At 38.6% G+C, this 17,960-nt stretch overlaps 1 protein-coding gene across 5 annotated transcripts in view; it reads right to left on the bottom strand.

Annotated features, from left to right (window-relative positions):
* Window positions 1–17,960, bottom strand: part of KAT6A (lysine acetyltransferase 6A) — a 123,107-nt gene that overhangs the window by 41,907 nt on the left and 63,240 nt on the right. For 3 of the 5 annotated variants that reach the window (XM_054656673.2, XM_016959404.4, XM_054656674.2), the window contains 6 exons: window positions 15,993–16,101; window positions 10,370–10,485; window positions 9,376–9,457; window positions 7,164–7,299; window positions 5,530–5,849; window positions 3,211–3,329 (listed from right to left, as the gene is read on the bottom strand). In XM_054656673.2, coding sequence (XP_054512648.1) covers window positions 3,211–3,329; window positions 5,530–5,849; window positions 7,164–7,299; window positions 9,376–9,457; window positions 10,370–10,485; window positions 15,993–16,101 — 882 coding nt within the window. The remainder of the gene's footprint in view (window positions 1–3,210; window positions 3,330–5,529; window positions 5,850–7,163; window positions 7,300–9,375; window positions 9,458–10,369; window positions 10,486–15,992; window positions 16,102–17,960) is intronic. The other 2 variants (XM_016959405.4, XM_063816298.1) reach the window with 1 other exon arrangement.

The raw sequence follows: 17,960 nt of genomic DNA on the forward strand, positions 1-17,960 counted from the left end.
AGGAAGAGGAGGCGGCTGTGGCTGGAGTAGCCTGAGAGCAAGAAGAGCAGCCAAAGAGGGAGGCAGGCACAAGATCATATACAGCCTTGGAGATAAGAGAACAGACTCTTTTTTTTTTTTTTTTTTTTTTTAATTCTAAAGAAGACTGTAAGACATGAAAGGTTTTCTGAGCAAGGAAGTGGTATAATCCAACCTACGTTCAAAAATAATTACCCTGGCCGCTGTGTGAAGAAAATAGACTAGAGAGTGGGGTGGGGGCAAAAGCAGAAGCAAGTTTAGTCTGGAGGCAATTATAGCAGCCTAAGCCAGAGATGACAGTGGGTTGGCAGTAGCAAATACAGACATATTCTGAAGGCAGAACCATTAGGATTTGCTGACGGACTGAATGTGAAGTATGACAGAGAAAAAAAAAATCAAGATGACATCTCTGTGGGCCTAAGCAAGTACAGGATAGAGCTACCATTTACTCTTGTTCACCACTAAAAGCCAGAATCTATGGCTACAACAGTAAGAGCCTAGAACATCTTGCTGTGGCCAGAAGTAAATAAAAATGATGATGATGTGTTAAAAGGACAGAGGAGCTTCTAGAAAGGAGTTCCCCTCTGCCTAAATTTGGAACAATTTAAGCATCAAAATAAATACTAATAGCAATGGATTATAACCATAAAATAATCTATGAGTTTAAACAAAATGAATAAATAAATAGGAAGAAGAAAAAGCTTCTCCTTACAATAGAATGCCAATTAATAAATGGCAAAGAAATGACAGAATTAGAAAATAATGTTTGGCCACCAACAAAGTAAATGATTCAGGCAAAAATCATCTCTGGATGCTAAATGTGGTAGATAAAAGTTTGATGAAAAACAGGATATCTGCATTTCTGTCTCAAAGTATGTCCCCCCAAGATACTTAATTATAGGTAGAAAGCAATGTTAGAGAAGAAACATGGATACCACCTAAACCAGGTGGTCACTGTTAGCAGCACTTGTGATGAGAACTTGGATATGACATGCCTTCTGATGTGACACACTGAGGAGGACACAGCACACCTGTGGAATTTTCTAATCATGAAAAATAAAACAAGCTCAAAGTGATGACATTCTATAAATGACCTGTGCACTTCAAAACTGTCAAGGTCATGAAAGATAAAGACTGAGGAACTGTTCCCAATTGGAAGGAGACTAGAGAGACGTGACAACTAAATTAGATAATAGTACTTAATTTGTGTTAAATTCCTGATTTGATGATTGGACCATGGTCATGTATGAGAACATTTCTGTTTTTAGGAAATACACACAAATAATTAGGAGTAAAGGGATATTAACACATTATGTCTGCAACTTACTCGGGAGGAGAAAAAAAAATTCTTTCAGTCAGGAAGAACATAACTACTGCCTCCTTTCAGTTCCCACTGAAGTCCATGTAGATTTCTACTAGAGTACCTATAATAACTCACTAGCATGAAAGGAAACAAGCTTTGAGGGCAACCTGCCCAAAGCAGAAGTTAGTAAATGACAGATCAAGACTTGAACCCAGATCCACCTGAATCAAAGCTAATATTTTGTTAAATCATAATACAGCAGAATGCTGAGTAAATGCATGCTGAGTATTTGTACTGCTGTTTTATTTTTCCAAAAGTACTCACATAATGACCGACATCAACAGTCTATTCACCACCACTGGGTCTCTTAATATGAAGAGTTTTCCCTAGAACCCTCGGCATCAGCCTTAGAATTTTTTTTTTTTTTTTTGAGATGGAGTCTCACTCTGTTGCCCAGGCTGGAGTGGTGTGGCACGATCTCGGCTCACTGCAACCTCCACCTCCCGGATTCAAGTGATTCTTCTGCCTCAGCCTCCCGAGTAGCTGGGACCACAGGCGTGTGCCACCGGCTAATTTTTGTATTTTTAGTAGAGACGGGGTTTCACCATGCTGGCCAGGCTGGTCTCGAATTCCTGACCTCAAGTGATCCACCCGCCTCGGCCTCCCAATGTGCTGGGATTACAGGGGTGAGCCACCGTGCCCAGCCTAGAAATTCTTCTTTTCAAGATAAAAGAGAACTTGGCTTACATGGTACATTTGTTGGTGGCAAAGAAGGAAAAGACAAAAAATAAATGAACATAATCTGGAAGAGCCTTTATGATCTAGCCCCTGCACTTTTCCAACCTCACCTCCTGCCATTCTCCACACCCTATATTCTTTATCCTGAGCCATTTTAATTCCCACAATTAAGCATGTTTTCCCCTATCTTCAAGTCTATTCCACCTTCACTTCTGTTCCTTCTGATTATATAAGAACCAACTCCCTACATATCCCTTTAAGGGATATGTACAACTCCTACATATCCTTTAAGGCCCCTCAATGAATCCTCCTCTGACCTCCCCAGGCAGAAGTAGAAGCTGGCTTCCCTATTCTCCCAAAACATCAAGTATTCTATAATTGAACTTTTCATATTAATGACATTACTTATTCACAAATCTCTCCTATAGTTCAGGGAAAGAATTCAGTCATTCACTGGCATCTCCAGCATGTGGCACATAGACTCTGTCTATATATTTACGATCTTGCCATGTGTCACAAAGAACTGCAATTTTTTTTTTTTTTGGAAGACAGGGTCTCACTCTGTCACCCAGGCTGGAGTACAGTGGCATGATCTCAGGTCACTGCAACCTCCATTTCCCCAGCTCAAGCAATTCTCCTGCCTCAGCCTCCTAAATAGCTGTGACTACAGGTGTGCACCAACATACCTGGCTAATTTTTCTATTTTTTTTTGAGATGGGGTTTTGCCATGTTGCCCCAGCTGGTCTCAAACTCCCAGACTCAAGCAATCCACCCACCTTGGCAAAGTGCTAGGATTACAGGCATGAAATACTTCTTGAATTAATAAATATAGGTGTTTTATCACTCATGAGAAGCTTGTTTTTTGTTTTTTTTGGTCAAATCCCAAATTCTTCTTCATACAGTAAGACAAAAAATAAACCAAGCTTATTTAATATTGATAGTCAAAGCCATGTGCTTATCTGCAAAACCAAAGCAGTTATCATGGGTTTGAAAGGAATATTATAAACAGCAGAACTACATACACACACAAACCACAACTATTCTGAGATTAGGCAAACTGCTGTTACTGCTTAACCCACAATGTAATTAATCTGCTGTTTCTCAGCCATGAACAAGTTGCTTGATTGTCTAACCTGAATATCCAACTTTACCTGCAGTGCTTGTTCTTGGATATCACGAAATAATTCCATATCTTTCTCAGTCATGATTTCCTGGCTCCCAAAAAGTCGCTCCTCATTTTCTTGTTTGCCATCCCAGCCATCCTGATTGTCTACATATAAAAAAAGAGCTCACATGTTAACTGTCCTCAGATTAATACATGAACTAGAAAAAATTTCAGGTCTTTATTTCAATTTGAAGAACTTAATATATAACAAAGAAGAATATAGCATTAAACTGACTCTTAGAAGAATGCTACTCAATAAATAATATTTATGTATTAAATCTGCCTTATAGTGGAAATCTTGAATTGTCTTAAAGCTTCCTAAAAATATTATATAACTAAATTTAAACTTCATTAAAGATTACATTTTAATACACAGAAAGGCAGACAGAAAAATGATATAAGGAATATAAATTTCATTTTGAAATAGTATAAATTTGACACTTTTAGTATAGGTTTAATGCATCAACGTTCAAAAAAACCTCTTGAGTAGCTACCTTAACTGATGTCAGCAGTACTAACTCCCATCACATTCTGGGTGCCCTTTTAAAGTTAAAGCACAAACTTTAAAAGACTGTCCTTTTAAAGCACAAACTCCATTTACCCAGATGATAATCATCTGGGTAAATATGAAAACGTATGATAATTATCTACTAAATGATGGAACTTCCTCAAGTTGGCAAAAAACTAGTGAAGAGAGTATTTGGGAATTATGAAGATCATTATCCTTTGCATTTGAAGATGACACTGCTGTTGGGCTCATTTGCTCTCTTTATAAGTATGGCTGAAAAGACCAATTGGTGACAGTTCTCAAGTCAACTGCACATATGGGCCATCTGTTATTAACTTAACACAAGAAGAAAAAGGTCAAGGACTCACTGTTGACAACATTCTCAGACTGGAAGAAAAAAGTACAATCTAAAGGTACTATGTGACTTTAATGCCCCCTAGTGCATGATGCATGCACCTCTCTAATACAGCATTTGGTACTTAAACTTTATAATTCATAAAGAAAATGACAGAGCCTATTAAAGCAAATGCTCACACCACTGTCAAAAATTCAATATTGGTTCTCCATATACTTGATACACTTGCTCTAACAATTTCTATTTCAAAAGCTTTCTAGTAGATTCTTCTAATAAACCATCTCCAGTACAAATGGTTAATTCAAAAATGTCTTTCATTAGGATTTGCTCTGAGATTCTTTCCTAGTTTAATCTAAACGGATTGCATATTTTCTTAGATAAACATGCTCAGATCAGGAACTTATCTACAGGTTGATAAAGACATGAAGAGTCTTGAACGCTTAAAGAGTAATTAGTTGATCATCACTATGGTAAAAGACCAATCAATAAAGCATACAAAGGGGACTCTGACAATTACAAGGACTTTCTCTCCTGCACTGGACAATCAACCACTTATGAAAGCAGGAATGAGAGCAGTGAATACACTCTCCCTCACCAAGGAGACATTCAGGGAGGAAACCAAGGTCAGGGAATTCTCTTGTAGTAGATGAGACACTACAACTCTGGCCCTTGTGGTCCAAAAGAGTTCATTCTCATTCTACTTTCTTCAAGCCTTTTCTACTTCCTTCACAGGGTTAGTATCTCTAAATTCAAGGCTCAGCAATAAGACTATTTTAAGCTTTAATTTATTGGACAGTTAATCAAATTCTTCTCCTCTGACTTGAATGATTTGCCACATTATTAAGTCCTCTCCACAGATGTTTTCTACTTTGAAAACTAGGGAACTTAGCCTGATACATAAGCAGCCTGGAGCTGTGGTTCTGTCTCTCCCTTTTTAAGTGCAATCCATGACTTACAACTATATTTGTCAAGATCTGAAGTAGAAAAGTCAATGACCTCATCACATCTGCAAATATTTTGGTCTTTTTTTTATGCTTAGATCAACAGCATTTTACCCAGTTCTATTCTTTCCAGTTTCCTTCCTGGAATAAGCAGGCATCATAACATTCACCATATGATTTCTTTAGTAATTTGTGAAATGTAAAGTAATCCTCAAGGTTACACCCCAAGTTTCTCTAGGCAGATTCTTTGTGGTTCTACAAAAAAGCAGCTTCCTTTTGCCTAAGAGTTCCTACTGTCCCATTCTGCAACTTTATTTCCATCCTCTAAATTCCTGCCACAGTTATCACCTCAGTATCATCTACATGTTTTTTCAATGTGTTCTTATATTCTATAACCAATTGTTAATAATCAAATATAAATCCATTATAGATAATTAGTGTTATCCCCAATAATACATGTACAGAATACTATTTGTTTCTAAGTTTGTTCTAAACTCTTACCCGTGGGCCAATCTGAAGTGCTTGATTTCCTGTTGCCCCTCTTTCTGATTCGATATTGCTCGGAGTAGTCCACCACTTCCCCCCGAGCTTTCCGCCCATCAGGGGAAGGGGTAAAAAATTTGGTAAGGCCATCAATGAGCCCTTTGGTTTTCTTGTTGAACTTCAAGGAGACATTGCTATCTCTGCAGAAGTCCAAGCCATCTATCCGCTCTAAATATCCTTCTGATGATGATGATGATGCTGATTGGCTGGAAAGAGTGATTTTTCGTTTCCTACCCCTTCCAGGGCCAGTTCGAACTTTGCTGAAGGGACCTTTTGATCTAAACAATTAAACAGGGGAAAGGGCAAGTATTAAAAAAGATACTTGTAAGGTTCCTTTTTAATATATAGCATATAATTAGTAAGTAACCTACAGCTTTATTAAAATCTATATTATTAAGAATATTCTGCAAACTATAAATAGTACTCTGTGAATGAAAATTAATATTATTATTAGAAACATCTATTGCCAGGAAGCCTACTTATAGTGCAAAGAATGACAGGCCAGGAGTCAGAAGACTTGTTCTAGTCATAATTCTCTCTTACTAGCTGTACGACTTGGACAAATCACATTTTTTCTAAACATATGTCAGTGCCTTCATCTGTAAAATGAGAACTGGACTAAGAACAACTAAGATCCTTCCAGGTATGAAGTTCTACTACACTGTGATCTCTGCACCAACTGAAAGTTATACTTTTATCTCTAAAACACAAGGATGGGTCATTCTTCGAAGGCCAGGAATCAAAAGATCATTTTATAGGAAAATCAAAGCTTGATTTAAGATTTTGAATATAGACTACAATATTGGTTCTGTACATTTCAGGCTGCTAATGCCCATTCATTTCAGTTATATCACCTTCAAGATAGTCTTACGTGTAAAAAAGGTAAGTAAAACTTTTGATAATAAAGGGAGGTTGACAAGCCTGAAGACATTTACATATCATCAAAGGTGAGTTACTACAGACATTTTTAAAAAGACAAAACTAGCTACTGAATCTTGCCCCACCTCCTCCAGACATAGCCCAGCTTTCTAGTCCACAATTTCTGATTTCTGCTAATAGATGAAAACATTCAAATTATTTTACATCCAAAGAACACAAAAATGGGACTTAGCCATCACCTCAATAGGAAGAACCTATCCAGTGATTTGTACACCTAATAGATATTAACAATTGAGACAAGATCAGGAGAGTGACATGTGAAATGTCACAGTAACAACTTTTTCTTTCCTGTTTTTATATAAGAGAAGCAACATAAAGCAATGGTTAAGAGTCAGACTTTGGTGCCAGACTACTTGGATTTTCATCCCAGTTCAACATTTACTATGCCTTAGTTTCTTCCTTTGAAAAATGAAAGTAACAACAGCAGCTATATTTCACTGGGTTGTTGGCAGAATTAAACAATTCAATGCATATAAAGCACTTAGAACAGTGTCTGGCACTTATTAAGGGCTGAATAAGTGTTAGCCATTTTTATTATATAAAAGTGCCAGATAGGACAATGGAATTTTTTTCATAGAGAAAACAAGTGAATCCTACACTATAGAGAAGACCCTATCCTTTTCTCCCCTCACCTTGCCACAAGTACAACTTACACCGTGTTTTGTTTCTTTAACCTGTTTTTTGGACGTCCTATTGGATTAGTATAGCGCCGTTTTATCTGTGCTGCCTTCTTTTGTAGAAGTTTTCGTCCTTTTTTCCTAGGTCGACATATTTGACATATCCACATGCCTATAAAAAAATAAAATTCCACATAGAAGTGTGACAGACATAAATACACTGAAAGGTTTCAGATAGTCTTAAGTCAGGATCTTAACTTTTTCAGGTAAAAGACTGTCATTAGAAAATCTGATGAATACTCCCTCCAATCCAAAATAAACATTAAAACATATACACACAAAATTCTACAAATAATTGGAAGAGACTCACATACATCTTCAAGCCTGCACTGGAAGTCCACTGACTGCACTTGAAGTCCACTGAGGCCGAGGCGGGTGGATCACCTGAGGTCAGGAGTTTAAGACCAGCCTGGCCAACATGGTGAAACCCCGTCTCTACTAAAAATACAAAAATTAGCTGGGCATGGTGGTACGTGCCTGTAGTCCCAGCTACTCGGGAGGCTAAGGCAGGAGAATCGCTTGAACCCAGGAGGCGGAGGTTGCAGTTAGCCGAGATTGCACCACTGCATTCCAGCCTGGGCAACAGAGTGAGACTCCGTCTCAAAAAAAAAAGTTTCCTGCCTAAAGCTGCTATATAATCTCTTTTGTAGAAGTTAAACACACAGGAAAGGAGTCCTAAGGAAATGTTTCTTGACTGGGCAGAGTGGCTCATGCCTGTAATCCCATCACTTTGGGGGGGCTGAGGTGGGCGGATTACCTGAGGTCAGGAGTTTGAGACAAGCCTGGCCAACATGGTGAAACTGCATCTCTACAAAAAACATTAGCTGCAAGCCAGGCATGGTGGCTCACACCTGTAATCCCAACACTTTGGGAGGCCAAGGTGGGCTCCAGCCTGGGCAACAGAGTGAGATTCCATCTCCAAAAAAAAAAAAATTTTCTTAGGACTCTTAGAAGGCCCCTTGCTCAGACTTCATATAAATGGAAAAAGTGGGTATTTATTCTTTAGTATTTATAAATTGAAGACGTTTCAAAAAGTAACAATCAGTAAGTGAATTCAGGCTGGGCGCGGTGGCTCATGCCTGTAATCCCAGCACTTTGGGAGGCCGAGGCAAACAGATCACTTGAGGCCAGGAGTTCAAGACGAGCCTGGCCAACATGGCAAAACCCCATCTCTACTAAAAATACAAAAATTAGCCGGGTGTCGTGGTACGCCTGTAGTCCCAGCTACATGGGAGGCTGAGGCAGAGAATCGCTTTGAACCTGATAGGTGGAGGCTGCAGTGAGCCAAGATCCTGGGCGACAGAGTGAGACTCCATGGGTGAGGGGGTGGAATAAGTGAATTCAAGTAAAAACCTAAAGTGTTAACATGACTACAAAGTACAGTTAAGTCATTTTCTATCAACAGGAAATTTTTTTCCAAACAAATATTATGAAATATCCTATAGGCATTTTACTTAAGAAGCCTATAAATTATAAAATCAGAGTTAAAATGGAATTTGTGATAGGACAAAAAGGGGGATCTGGCTGAAGTTTTTTTTTTTTAAAGAACCTATGAGCATATGAATATGGAAGTCCAACCATGAGGCAACTATGCCCAAACTAAATACCTCTCAATGAACAGGAATCAAAAGAAAAGAGTAACATTAAGCTGCGCCCTTACAATCTGGACACTTATTTGTTCAGAATGTATTTCATTAAAACAACAACAACAACAACAAAAAACCTTTTTATTTCATAAAGTATTTCATAAAAAGGTTTTTTTTTTAAGTTCTGAATAAACCATATCTCTATAGCTCTAGGGCCCTCAAAAGTGCTAAGCAGTGATATAATCAACACGACCTAATACTATTTTATTTCCTCCTTTCAATAAAGAGATATTTCAAGATATATTTAAGGCAAGTATTTTATCTTCTAGCTAGAGACTGGCAAATATGTATAAATGAACCACTTCACCATTGATGGATGCCTAGATATTGAAAATAACAATAAATCCATATCATGTAAGAATGTTAAGATGACCACTCAGAAAGACTATCCCCCCACCTTTTAAGGTGACAGTTCTCTTCCTACTTATACAACCTCAAAAAGAAAGATCCAATTATTCTTTCATTTAACAAAGTAGATAAAATGTGCTTTCACTAACATCCTCCTTTATATTCCCAGTTTTATTTCAGAAAGTATTTCTCACCTTTTGGCATACGGGTGAGTGGCGGATCACAACACTCCATGTGAAAACCTCGGTCACATGAATCACAAAAGAGCATGTTATCCTATTAGAAAAAAGAAAGGACAGTTTTGCTTAACCTTATGAAGCAGAAACATGTTACAATCACGACTGCATAAAACCTAGAAAGCTTCAGGGATCTTAAAAAAAGAGATAAGCCAGGCGCAATGGCTCACGCCTGTAATCCCAACACTCTGGGAGGTCGAGGCGGGTGGATCATGAGGTCAGGAGTTCGAGACTAGCCTGACCAACATGGTGAAACTCTGTCCCTACTAAAAATACAAAAATTAGACGGGCATGGTGGCATGTGCCTGTAATCCCAGCTACTCAGAAGGCTGAGGCAGGAGAACTGCTTGAACCAGAGAGGCAGAGGTTGCAGTGAGCCAAGATCGTGCCACTGCACTCCAGCCTGGGCGACAGAGTGAGACTCCTTCTCAAAAAAAAATAAATAAATAAAAGAGATGAGTGACCATAATATTAAAAGTTTCCTTAATTTGTATTAACTATGTAAATAGAGTTAGCAAAAAGTTATGTTCCAGCCAATCTTTGATAAAGAGCTAAAGTTTCATTAGTTTCAAGTATATCCAATAACCAGAAATAAGCTAACCCTGGTCTGCTTTAATAATGAGAAAAGGGCGACTTGTAATTAATATATCAACTGACCATCCTAAATGAATGCCTCTGTACTGCTCAAAGAAATTTGGGGAGTATTTCTTTAATGTGGCTTAGTCTCTCTGCAAATATATAATTAAGTGCTTTACAAATTACCTAGACATAACTGAAGTCTAAATTAGCAAGCATTCTAAACTAATGACATGTAGTTTAAAGAGACTACTGGCTATTCTAAATGCTACTGGACCAAGTGTCTGAAAAATAACCAGTCATACTTAGATGAAAATGCTGGTCGTACATTCTACTACTAAATGAAACACCCATATTAGAAGGCAAAGATACTCACCGCATTTTTGCCTTGATCTCGACAGGAGCTGCATGTTTTACACTCGATGCACTGCCACCGTAAGGCCTTCACTCGAACCGTTAGTTCAGGGGAAAACTTTAAACAGGATGGATGGCCTAATACGAGGGAGAACATTCATGAATGAAACAATCAAGAACTATTTTGCTATTGTACTAAAGAAATGATGTAGAAAAAGGCAATCATCTTAAATACAAAATATATATCAAATAAAGCAAGATGCACCAGGAAGCCTGCCACACATTTCTCATCAGGACTTGGCACCACAATTCAGTTTTATTAATGTTAAAGAGAAGTTAGGACCCCTCCCCACAATTTGATTATAAAAAAAACTTGACAAACTCCAAACTTTTATTAAGCCTACATCAAAGCATTATGTTTGTACATATCCGGTATATATGTATATATATGAATACATATATGTTCATATATGAGAAATGCTCATATATGCATTACTGAATATACAAAAAAGCTGTTTACATTGATAACATCCTAGAAAACTGAGCTATATATATCAAGAAGAAGGATTTTATGTCTCAGTTTATATCCTTTTGTGCTGTCATTTTTTAAATAACGTTTTACTTTTGTAATTTAAAAAATACAGTTAGTCCCCTTATCTGCAGTTTTGCTTTCTGAGGTTTTAGTTACCCACAGTCAACTGCAGTGTGAAAATATTAAATAAGCAACTCCTAAGTTTTAAGCTGCACACTGTTCTGAGTAGCATAATGAGATCTGCTGTCCCAGCTGGGCTGCGATCACCCACACTGCATACACTACCCATTTGTTAGTCACTTAGTGGTTGTCTGGGTTATCAGACTGTTGCTGGTATCACCATGCTAGTGTTATTATCATGCTTGTGTTGGAGTCACCCTTATTTTACTTCATAATGGTCCCAAAGCACAAAACTAGTGATGGTGGCATGTTGTTATAATTGTTCTATTTTGTTATCTATTATTCTTAACCTCTTACTGTGCCTAATTTATAAATTAAACTTTATTATATGTATGTATGCACATGCACAGGGAAAAACATAGCACCATATACAGAGTTCGGTTTTATCCAAGGTTTCAGGCATCCACTGGGGGTCTTGAAACCTCCAAGAATAAGGGGGACTCCTGTATATAATAAAAATCCCATCACTTAAAGTGAGTTATCTGCTCACAATTTAAGGCATGCAAGCTAAAACTAAAACCAAAAGCAGTATTTCTACTGTGCTCAGAATGAATAGCAAGAGAAAAAAATGCTTCCTCTTCCAAGAGTCAGTTATCAGTCTGATTCTCAAAAATTAAGGGTAGCCAATTTCCCCTCAACTGAAAAGAGCTGTCCCTCTCCTCTAAAAGTTGGTCGTGCTTATTTTTCTTTGGTGAGAGAAAGGGCTTGTTAAATCTTCTCCTCTCTTTTCTATTCCTAAAGGATTTTCTCTTTTATGAGATAGCAAGTTTATTATCAAAACATCACTAACACTGACGGAAAATCCAAGAGGTGTGAAAATTTCACCCACAATCCTATCATCCTAGAATAATAGCCATTTTTATGTTAGACTTTCCTGTTTAAACTAGCTGAAAGCTCTGCATGACTGTAATTTTAGCAAACATACAGTTTTTGTTTTATTTTAAATTTTAAGTAAACTTTATATTCCTTAAACTGATCATATTCCACTGATTGATATACTATAACCTGCATGAACATTTCCCTATTGTTAAATACTGAGACTACGGAACACTAAAATGAATTATTTCATGTTTACAGATTCTTTACTTCTTTTAATCCCTTAGAATGAATTCCTGAAAGTGGGATTGGTGAGTCAAATGTATTAAACATTTTTATAGCTTGATATGCACTGCCAAAACATTTTCCAAAAACTATGATATAATATGCAGTGCCACCAGCAAAAGAACAAGTGTTTTAGCACAATTACATGAGCTCTAGGTCTGTTATATTTCAATTGTGATTATTATAAACGCTATACAACGATACTTCACTGCTACTGTGGTATGTGTTCCTATTACTACTTGAGTAAAACACTTTTCATAGGCTCAACTATTAGTTTTCTTTCATATAAATTGCCAGTTCACAGGCTCTGCTCTTTGGACTTCATGCTTAGAAATGTAAACATGTTCTTTATACTTATATAGCTTTTGGCCCTTTGCCATATTTAAAGCAGTTATGTTCCCCCAAATTATTCTTGCTCTACTTTAAGCATGTTACTTTTTAATTTAGAAAATATCAACGTTCATGTATCCAGCTATGCCCATGCTGTTCTTCTTTGGCTATTGTGACAGCCAGTCTCCAGGCTGCTCCCTAGGCATTCTTGCCTCCTGCTAGTCATACTCTCACAACTCCCTCTCATAATGAACCGGGTTGATCTGCGTAACCAAGAAGATATTGCTGAAATAACACAGTGTGACTCTAAGGCCAGGTTATAAAACACACTGCAGATTCCACCTCACTCTCTCTCAGACACTCATCGGGGGAGGCCAGCTGCCATGCTGCAGGCATGCATGCAGTCCTGTGAAGATGTCCACATGGCACGGAACTGAAGCTTCTTGTCGACAGGCCCACGGCAGCAGCAACTTGCCAGCCAGGTAAATGAGCCATCGTGGAAGCCTTCAGATGACTGCAGCACCAGTTAAAATCTTGGCAGCAACCTCATGAAAGATACCAAGTCAAAACCACCCAGATAAGCAACTCCCAAATTCCTGACCTACAGAAACAGTATGAAGTAAAAAATGTTTTGTTGCTTTAAGCTGCTAAGATTTAGAGTAATTTATTTCTGCAGCAACAGATAACTAGTAGTTTATTGTTCTACAATTTCTTTAAAAGTTACCGCTACAGGGGCTGGGCACAGTGGTTCACGCCTGTAATCCCAACACTTTGGGAGGCCAAGGCGGGAGGATCACGAGGTCAGGAGATCGAGACCATCCTGGTGAAGTAGAGATGGTGAAGCCCCACCTCTACTAAAAATACAAAAAATTAGCCGGGCGTGGTGGCAGGCACCTGTAATCCCAGCTACTCCGGAGGCTGAGGCAGGAGAATGGCGTGAACCCGGGAGGCAGAGCTTGCAGTGAGCCGAGATCACGCCACTGCACTCCAGCCTGGGCAACAGAGTGAGACTGTCTCAAAAAAAAAAAAAAAAAAAAAAAAGTTACCGCTACAGTAATAGTTTTCAAATTATGCTCATCCTTAGCTTAGAGAGACGCACAGACCACCTCAAATATAATGCTACTTAGACGGCAGGGCTGCAGATACAACACTTCCTCTCCTCCGTTTCATTCCCACCCCACCTAGAACAACTCATTCTATGTTTTATATATTTGGGTTTTAATTAGGGAATTTGGAAATAACTGCATTGTATGGCATGCCATTATATTTTCATCTAATCTTTCATGATTTACGGTTTATATTTAACTATGAAATCCATCCAGAGTTCATTCTGGTTTGTGACAACACGCTGGATATGACTACCTAGCACTCAAGATCTGTTCTCACCTTCTACTATGCATAAAAACTGAAAAGCTAAAAAATCATACTTCTTAAGACTCCTTTGCAGCTAGGCTCTAAGTTCTGACAAGTGGATGTGTTCTCCAGGGATATTAGAAAGGCAAAAACAAAGCAAAGATCATCCTCCTCCTAGTACTATTTTCTAATGATAAGCAAAGTCACGGAAACAACCGTATCCATGCTTCTCCCTCGTGGATATCTAGAGCTATTGTAATGATGGCCAAACTTAGCACTTCAGCACCAACTACAGAGCGCAACTGTTGTGCAGTGGACTCCCCCCTGCTTGCACCTCTTCCAGATAGAGGCAGACACAGTAACTCCTCAGATGGGTCAGTTCTGCAGTGACCCCAGAGTCAGTCCTTAAAGCCCAACCTCCAGCTTGCTTCTTCAGCCCTGACAATGATTTCACAAATACCTAATTCTTATATTTAACTTCCTTCCTCTTGAAGTATCTAGTGTGGTTTCTGTTTTCTGAACTAAATCATGGTTGTTATCACTATAAAACACTGAAAATTAAGCCAATGGTCAAAGATAATGCTGGTTTGCTAAGGCCTTCCTGTAAGGTCTTGTAAGTTTTTTTTTGTTTTTGTTTTTGTTTTTTTTAATTTAAGACAGAGTCTCGCTCTGTTGCCAGGCTGGAGTGCAGTGACGCCATCTCAGCTCACCACAACCTCTGCCTCCTGGATTCAAGCAATTATCCTGCCTCAGTCTCCTGCGTAGCTGGGACTACAGGTGCGAACCACCACGCCCAGCTAATTTTTGTATTTTTAGTAGTGATGGGGTTTCACCATGTTGGCCAGGATGGTCTCGATCTCTTGACCTCGTGATCTGCCCGCCTCGGCCTCCCAAAATGCTGGGATTACAGGCGTAAGCCACTGCGCCTGGCCGATCTTGTGAGTTCTTGAAATGTAGAGCAAGAATATCTCTGGAACTGGCAAATTAGGAGATTCTGCAAAATCTTTCTTAGGGCCTAGAATTTCACATTGCTCGCTAGACTGCAGTATCAACACTATTTCCCAATGTGACATATGTAAGTTTCCATCAAGAAAAACAAATCTGTTATCATCCTGGTTCTATTCATCAAGCCTGAGGCATAAATCAAGAAAGACTAAGTAGCGATTATTAAAGAAACCAGCAATAACTTCAAACTGATTGCTGTGATTTAAGCAGATGTTAAATACTGAAATGTAAAGACCAAGAGGAAAAAATAAACCCACAGAAAGTGTTTTATATATATAAAAAAAAACTAAGACCTGATTTAAATTAACTGAATTACACATTTCAGCTATATATTCAAATCCCTCCCTAGTACAGAAGCTCATCTCAGTCACCTAAAACCATAATCAAATTAAAATACAGTCATGCACCACACAATGACGTTTCAATCAAATACAGCCCACATATGGCCGGGTGTGGTGGCTCACATCTGTAATACCAGCACTTTGGGAGGCCAAGGCAGGCGGATCACCTGAGGTCGGGAGTTTGAGACCAGCCTGGCCAATATGGTGAAACCTTGTCTCTACTAAAAATATAAAAATTAGCCAGGTGTGGTGGCAGGCACCTGTAATCCCACCTACTCGGGAGGCTGAGGCTGGAAAATTGCTTGAACTCAGGAGGCAGAGGTTGCAGTGAACCAAGATCACGCCACTACACTCCAGCCTGGGTGACAGAGGAAGACTCTGTCTCAAAAACAAACAAACAAAAAACCAGACCACATATGACTGTAGCCCCGTAAGGTCATACTACTGTATTTTTACTGTACCTTTTCTACATTTAGATATGTTTAGATACACAAATATTCACCAGTGTTACAACTGCCTACAATATTCAGTACTGTACAGGTTTGAGCCTATGAGCAACAGACTACACCACATAACCCAGACGTGTAGTAGGCCATCCCTCTTGGTTTGTGTCAGAACACTCGATGATGTTCACACGATGATGAAACCTTCTAAAGACATGTTTCTCAGAACTTATCCCCCATAATTAAAAGATGTATGACTGTATTAATCTCATAAGGATCAAGGATACAAACTCAAGTCAACATACTTTCCGCTTGCCTTCATAACACATTTTAGAAGAAAAACAGAAGGAAATCACATACCACTGTTGCCACAGTCGGCACAGGAGATGAGTTCCTCTGGCTTCTTTTCTCGGTTTTGTTCTTTTGTACCAAGACAGAAACTACAGATGGGGATTGGTTCAGCAACCGGCTGTGAAGAAAAACACAATTCATTCCAGTACTAATACTTTTATTTAGTATTACTACAAAGACATCAAAATTATAGTTTTAAATTCCTACCAGAGTAAGTTTAGGACAATTGTATTACTCTCCTAAATTCCAGCTAAGTAGGTGAGTTTTTACAAAGCCTGCTCTGGCTGGGCCTTTACAACTGGTCCTTGTTATGACCATTCAGAAACTTTACTCCAAAAAATCCTATCCCAGTCATGTTCATCACTTAGAACCTAAATGATACAGTGTGGATTTTAAAAAGCAAACCCTTAAGATTGAAAAATTCAACTGGAATAAGTTCAAGAAGACACAGTGTAAGCGCTGAAAAAGCATGTGATCTAGTACAAGAGCAGTAAGATATATACAAGTAAACAGACACAGTGACTCCTCGGCAGAAGACATTAAGTGAGAGAAACAGTATGTGTTTTCTAGCAGTATGAAAAAGAAATTCCAACTGTGGTGTGGAGGAAGGGAAAGGTTGAAAGGGGAAAACAACATGTACTAAGCATCAGTACTATGTTTTGGGATCTTTAGAAACTTGTCCAAGGACAGTAGCTAACAAATGTTAAGAGTGGTTTGTTTAATCTATGTTCCTCCTAAGAGTGATGGAGAGAAGGCAATAGAGGTAGTATAAGCAGAATAGACTTAGGTGTGCAGTCTGGTAAGGCCAATGCTTAAAGTACATAGCTTCTGCTATAAGGGAGGGGAAAAAAAATAAAAGAAAGAAGCTAGATAAGTTCGTGAAGACTGCCACCGAAGGTAAAGAAGTTGGACTCTCAAACTCATTAAAATGTATACATTAAATATTTGCTTTTTATATATCAATTATACCTAAATACAGCTTTAAAACGAAAATAATTTTTTTTTAAATTGGACTTTATCCTATAGGCAAGTTTACAGAACCAGGAGATAATCACTTGGAGAAAAATAATTATTGTAGCAATATCAAAGACAAACGGGGAAAACTCCAAAGATAGGTAAAACATTTAAACAGTGGTTACAATGATCTGGTGAAGACAAGATGAGAACTTGAACCAAAGCTAAGGAAATGAAATAGAAGAAATAGCAATGGGCTTAAAACCAGTTTTGAGAGTAGCAGAAAAACAAAGTGAGTTAAATATGACTAAGTGAACTGAAAAGATGGTGACGCTATCAACTGTGCACAGCAAGTCATTTTAAAGCAGAAAGTTTGGAGGAAAGCAATTTGGAGGAAACTGGTGAGTTCCATTTTAAATGTGTTTAGTTGGAGGTACCCTCAGTCACCTCTCAACTGTTTATGCTAGGCACTGTGCAGGATGGCAATGGAAAGCCCTCAAGATGCATTCATTCATTTGCTTGCTTCTCCAAGGACAAAGTATCGAGATGCTTTTAGTCTACTGGGGAGAACAGATAAAGTACAATAAAATGTTTGTAGGTACCATGATAGAACTATAGTAATAGAAAACAGGAGGAAAGTGGGGAAGGAGGTACTTTCACAAAAGTACCCTTTGACTTAAGTTTTTCCAGAAGTATTTAACAGGCAGCCCCACCAGGTTCAAAAAGGTGTTCAAAAAGGTAGAAAATACACAATCAGGTTTGGGAAGGGAAGGTGAGCTTAGTTTGGGGCTTACTGAGCTTAAAAATGCTTATGCAGCCGGGCACAGTGGCTCACGCTTGTAATCCCAGCACTTTGGGAGGCCGAGGCGGGCAGATCACCTGAGGTCAGGAGTTTGAGACCAGCATGGCCAACATGGTGAAACCCTGTCTCTACTAAAAATACAAAAATTAGCCAGGCGTGGTGACATGCATCTGCAATCCCAGCTACTCGGGAGACTGAAGCAGAAGAATCGCTTGAACCCG

This window comes from Pan troglodytes, chromosome 7, assembly GCF_028858775.2.
Source record: "Pan troglodytes isolate AG18354 chromosome 7, NHGRI_mPanTro3-v2.0_pri, whole genome shotgun sequence".
NCBI classification, from domain to species: domain Eukaryota; kingdom Metazoa; phylum Chordata; class Mammalia; order Primates; family Hominidae; genus Pan; species Pan troglodytes.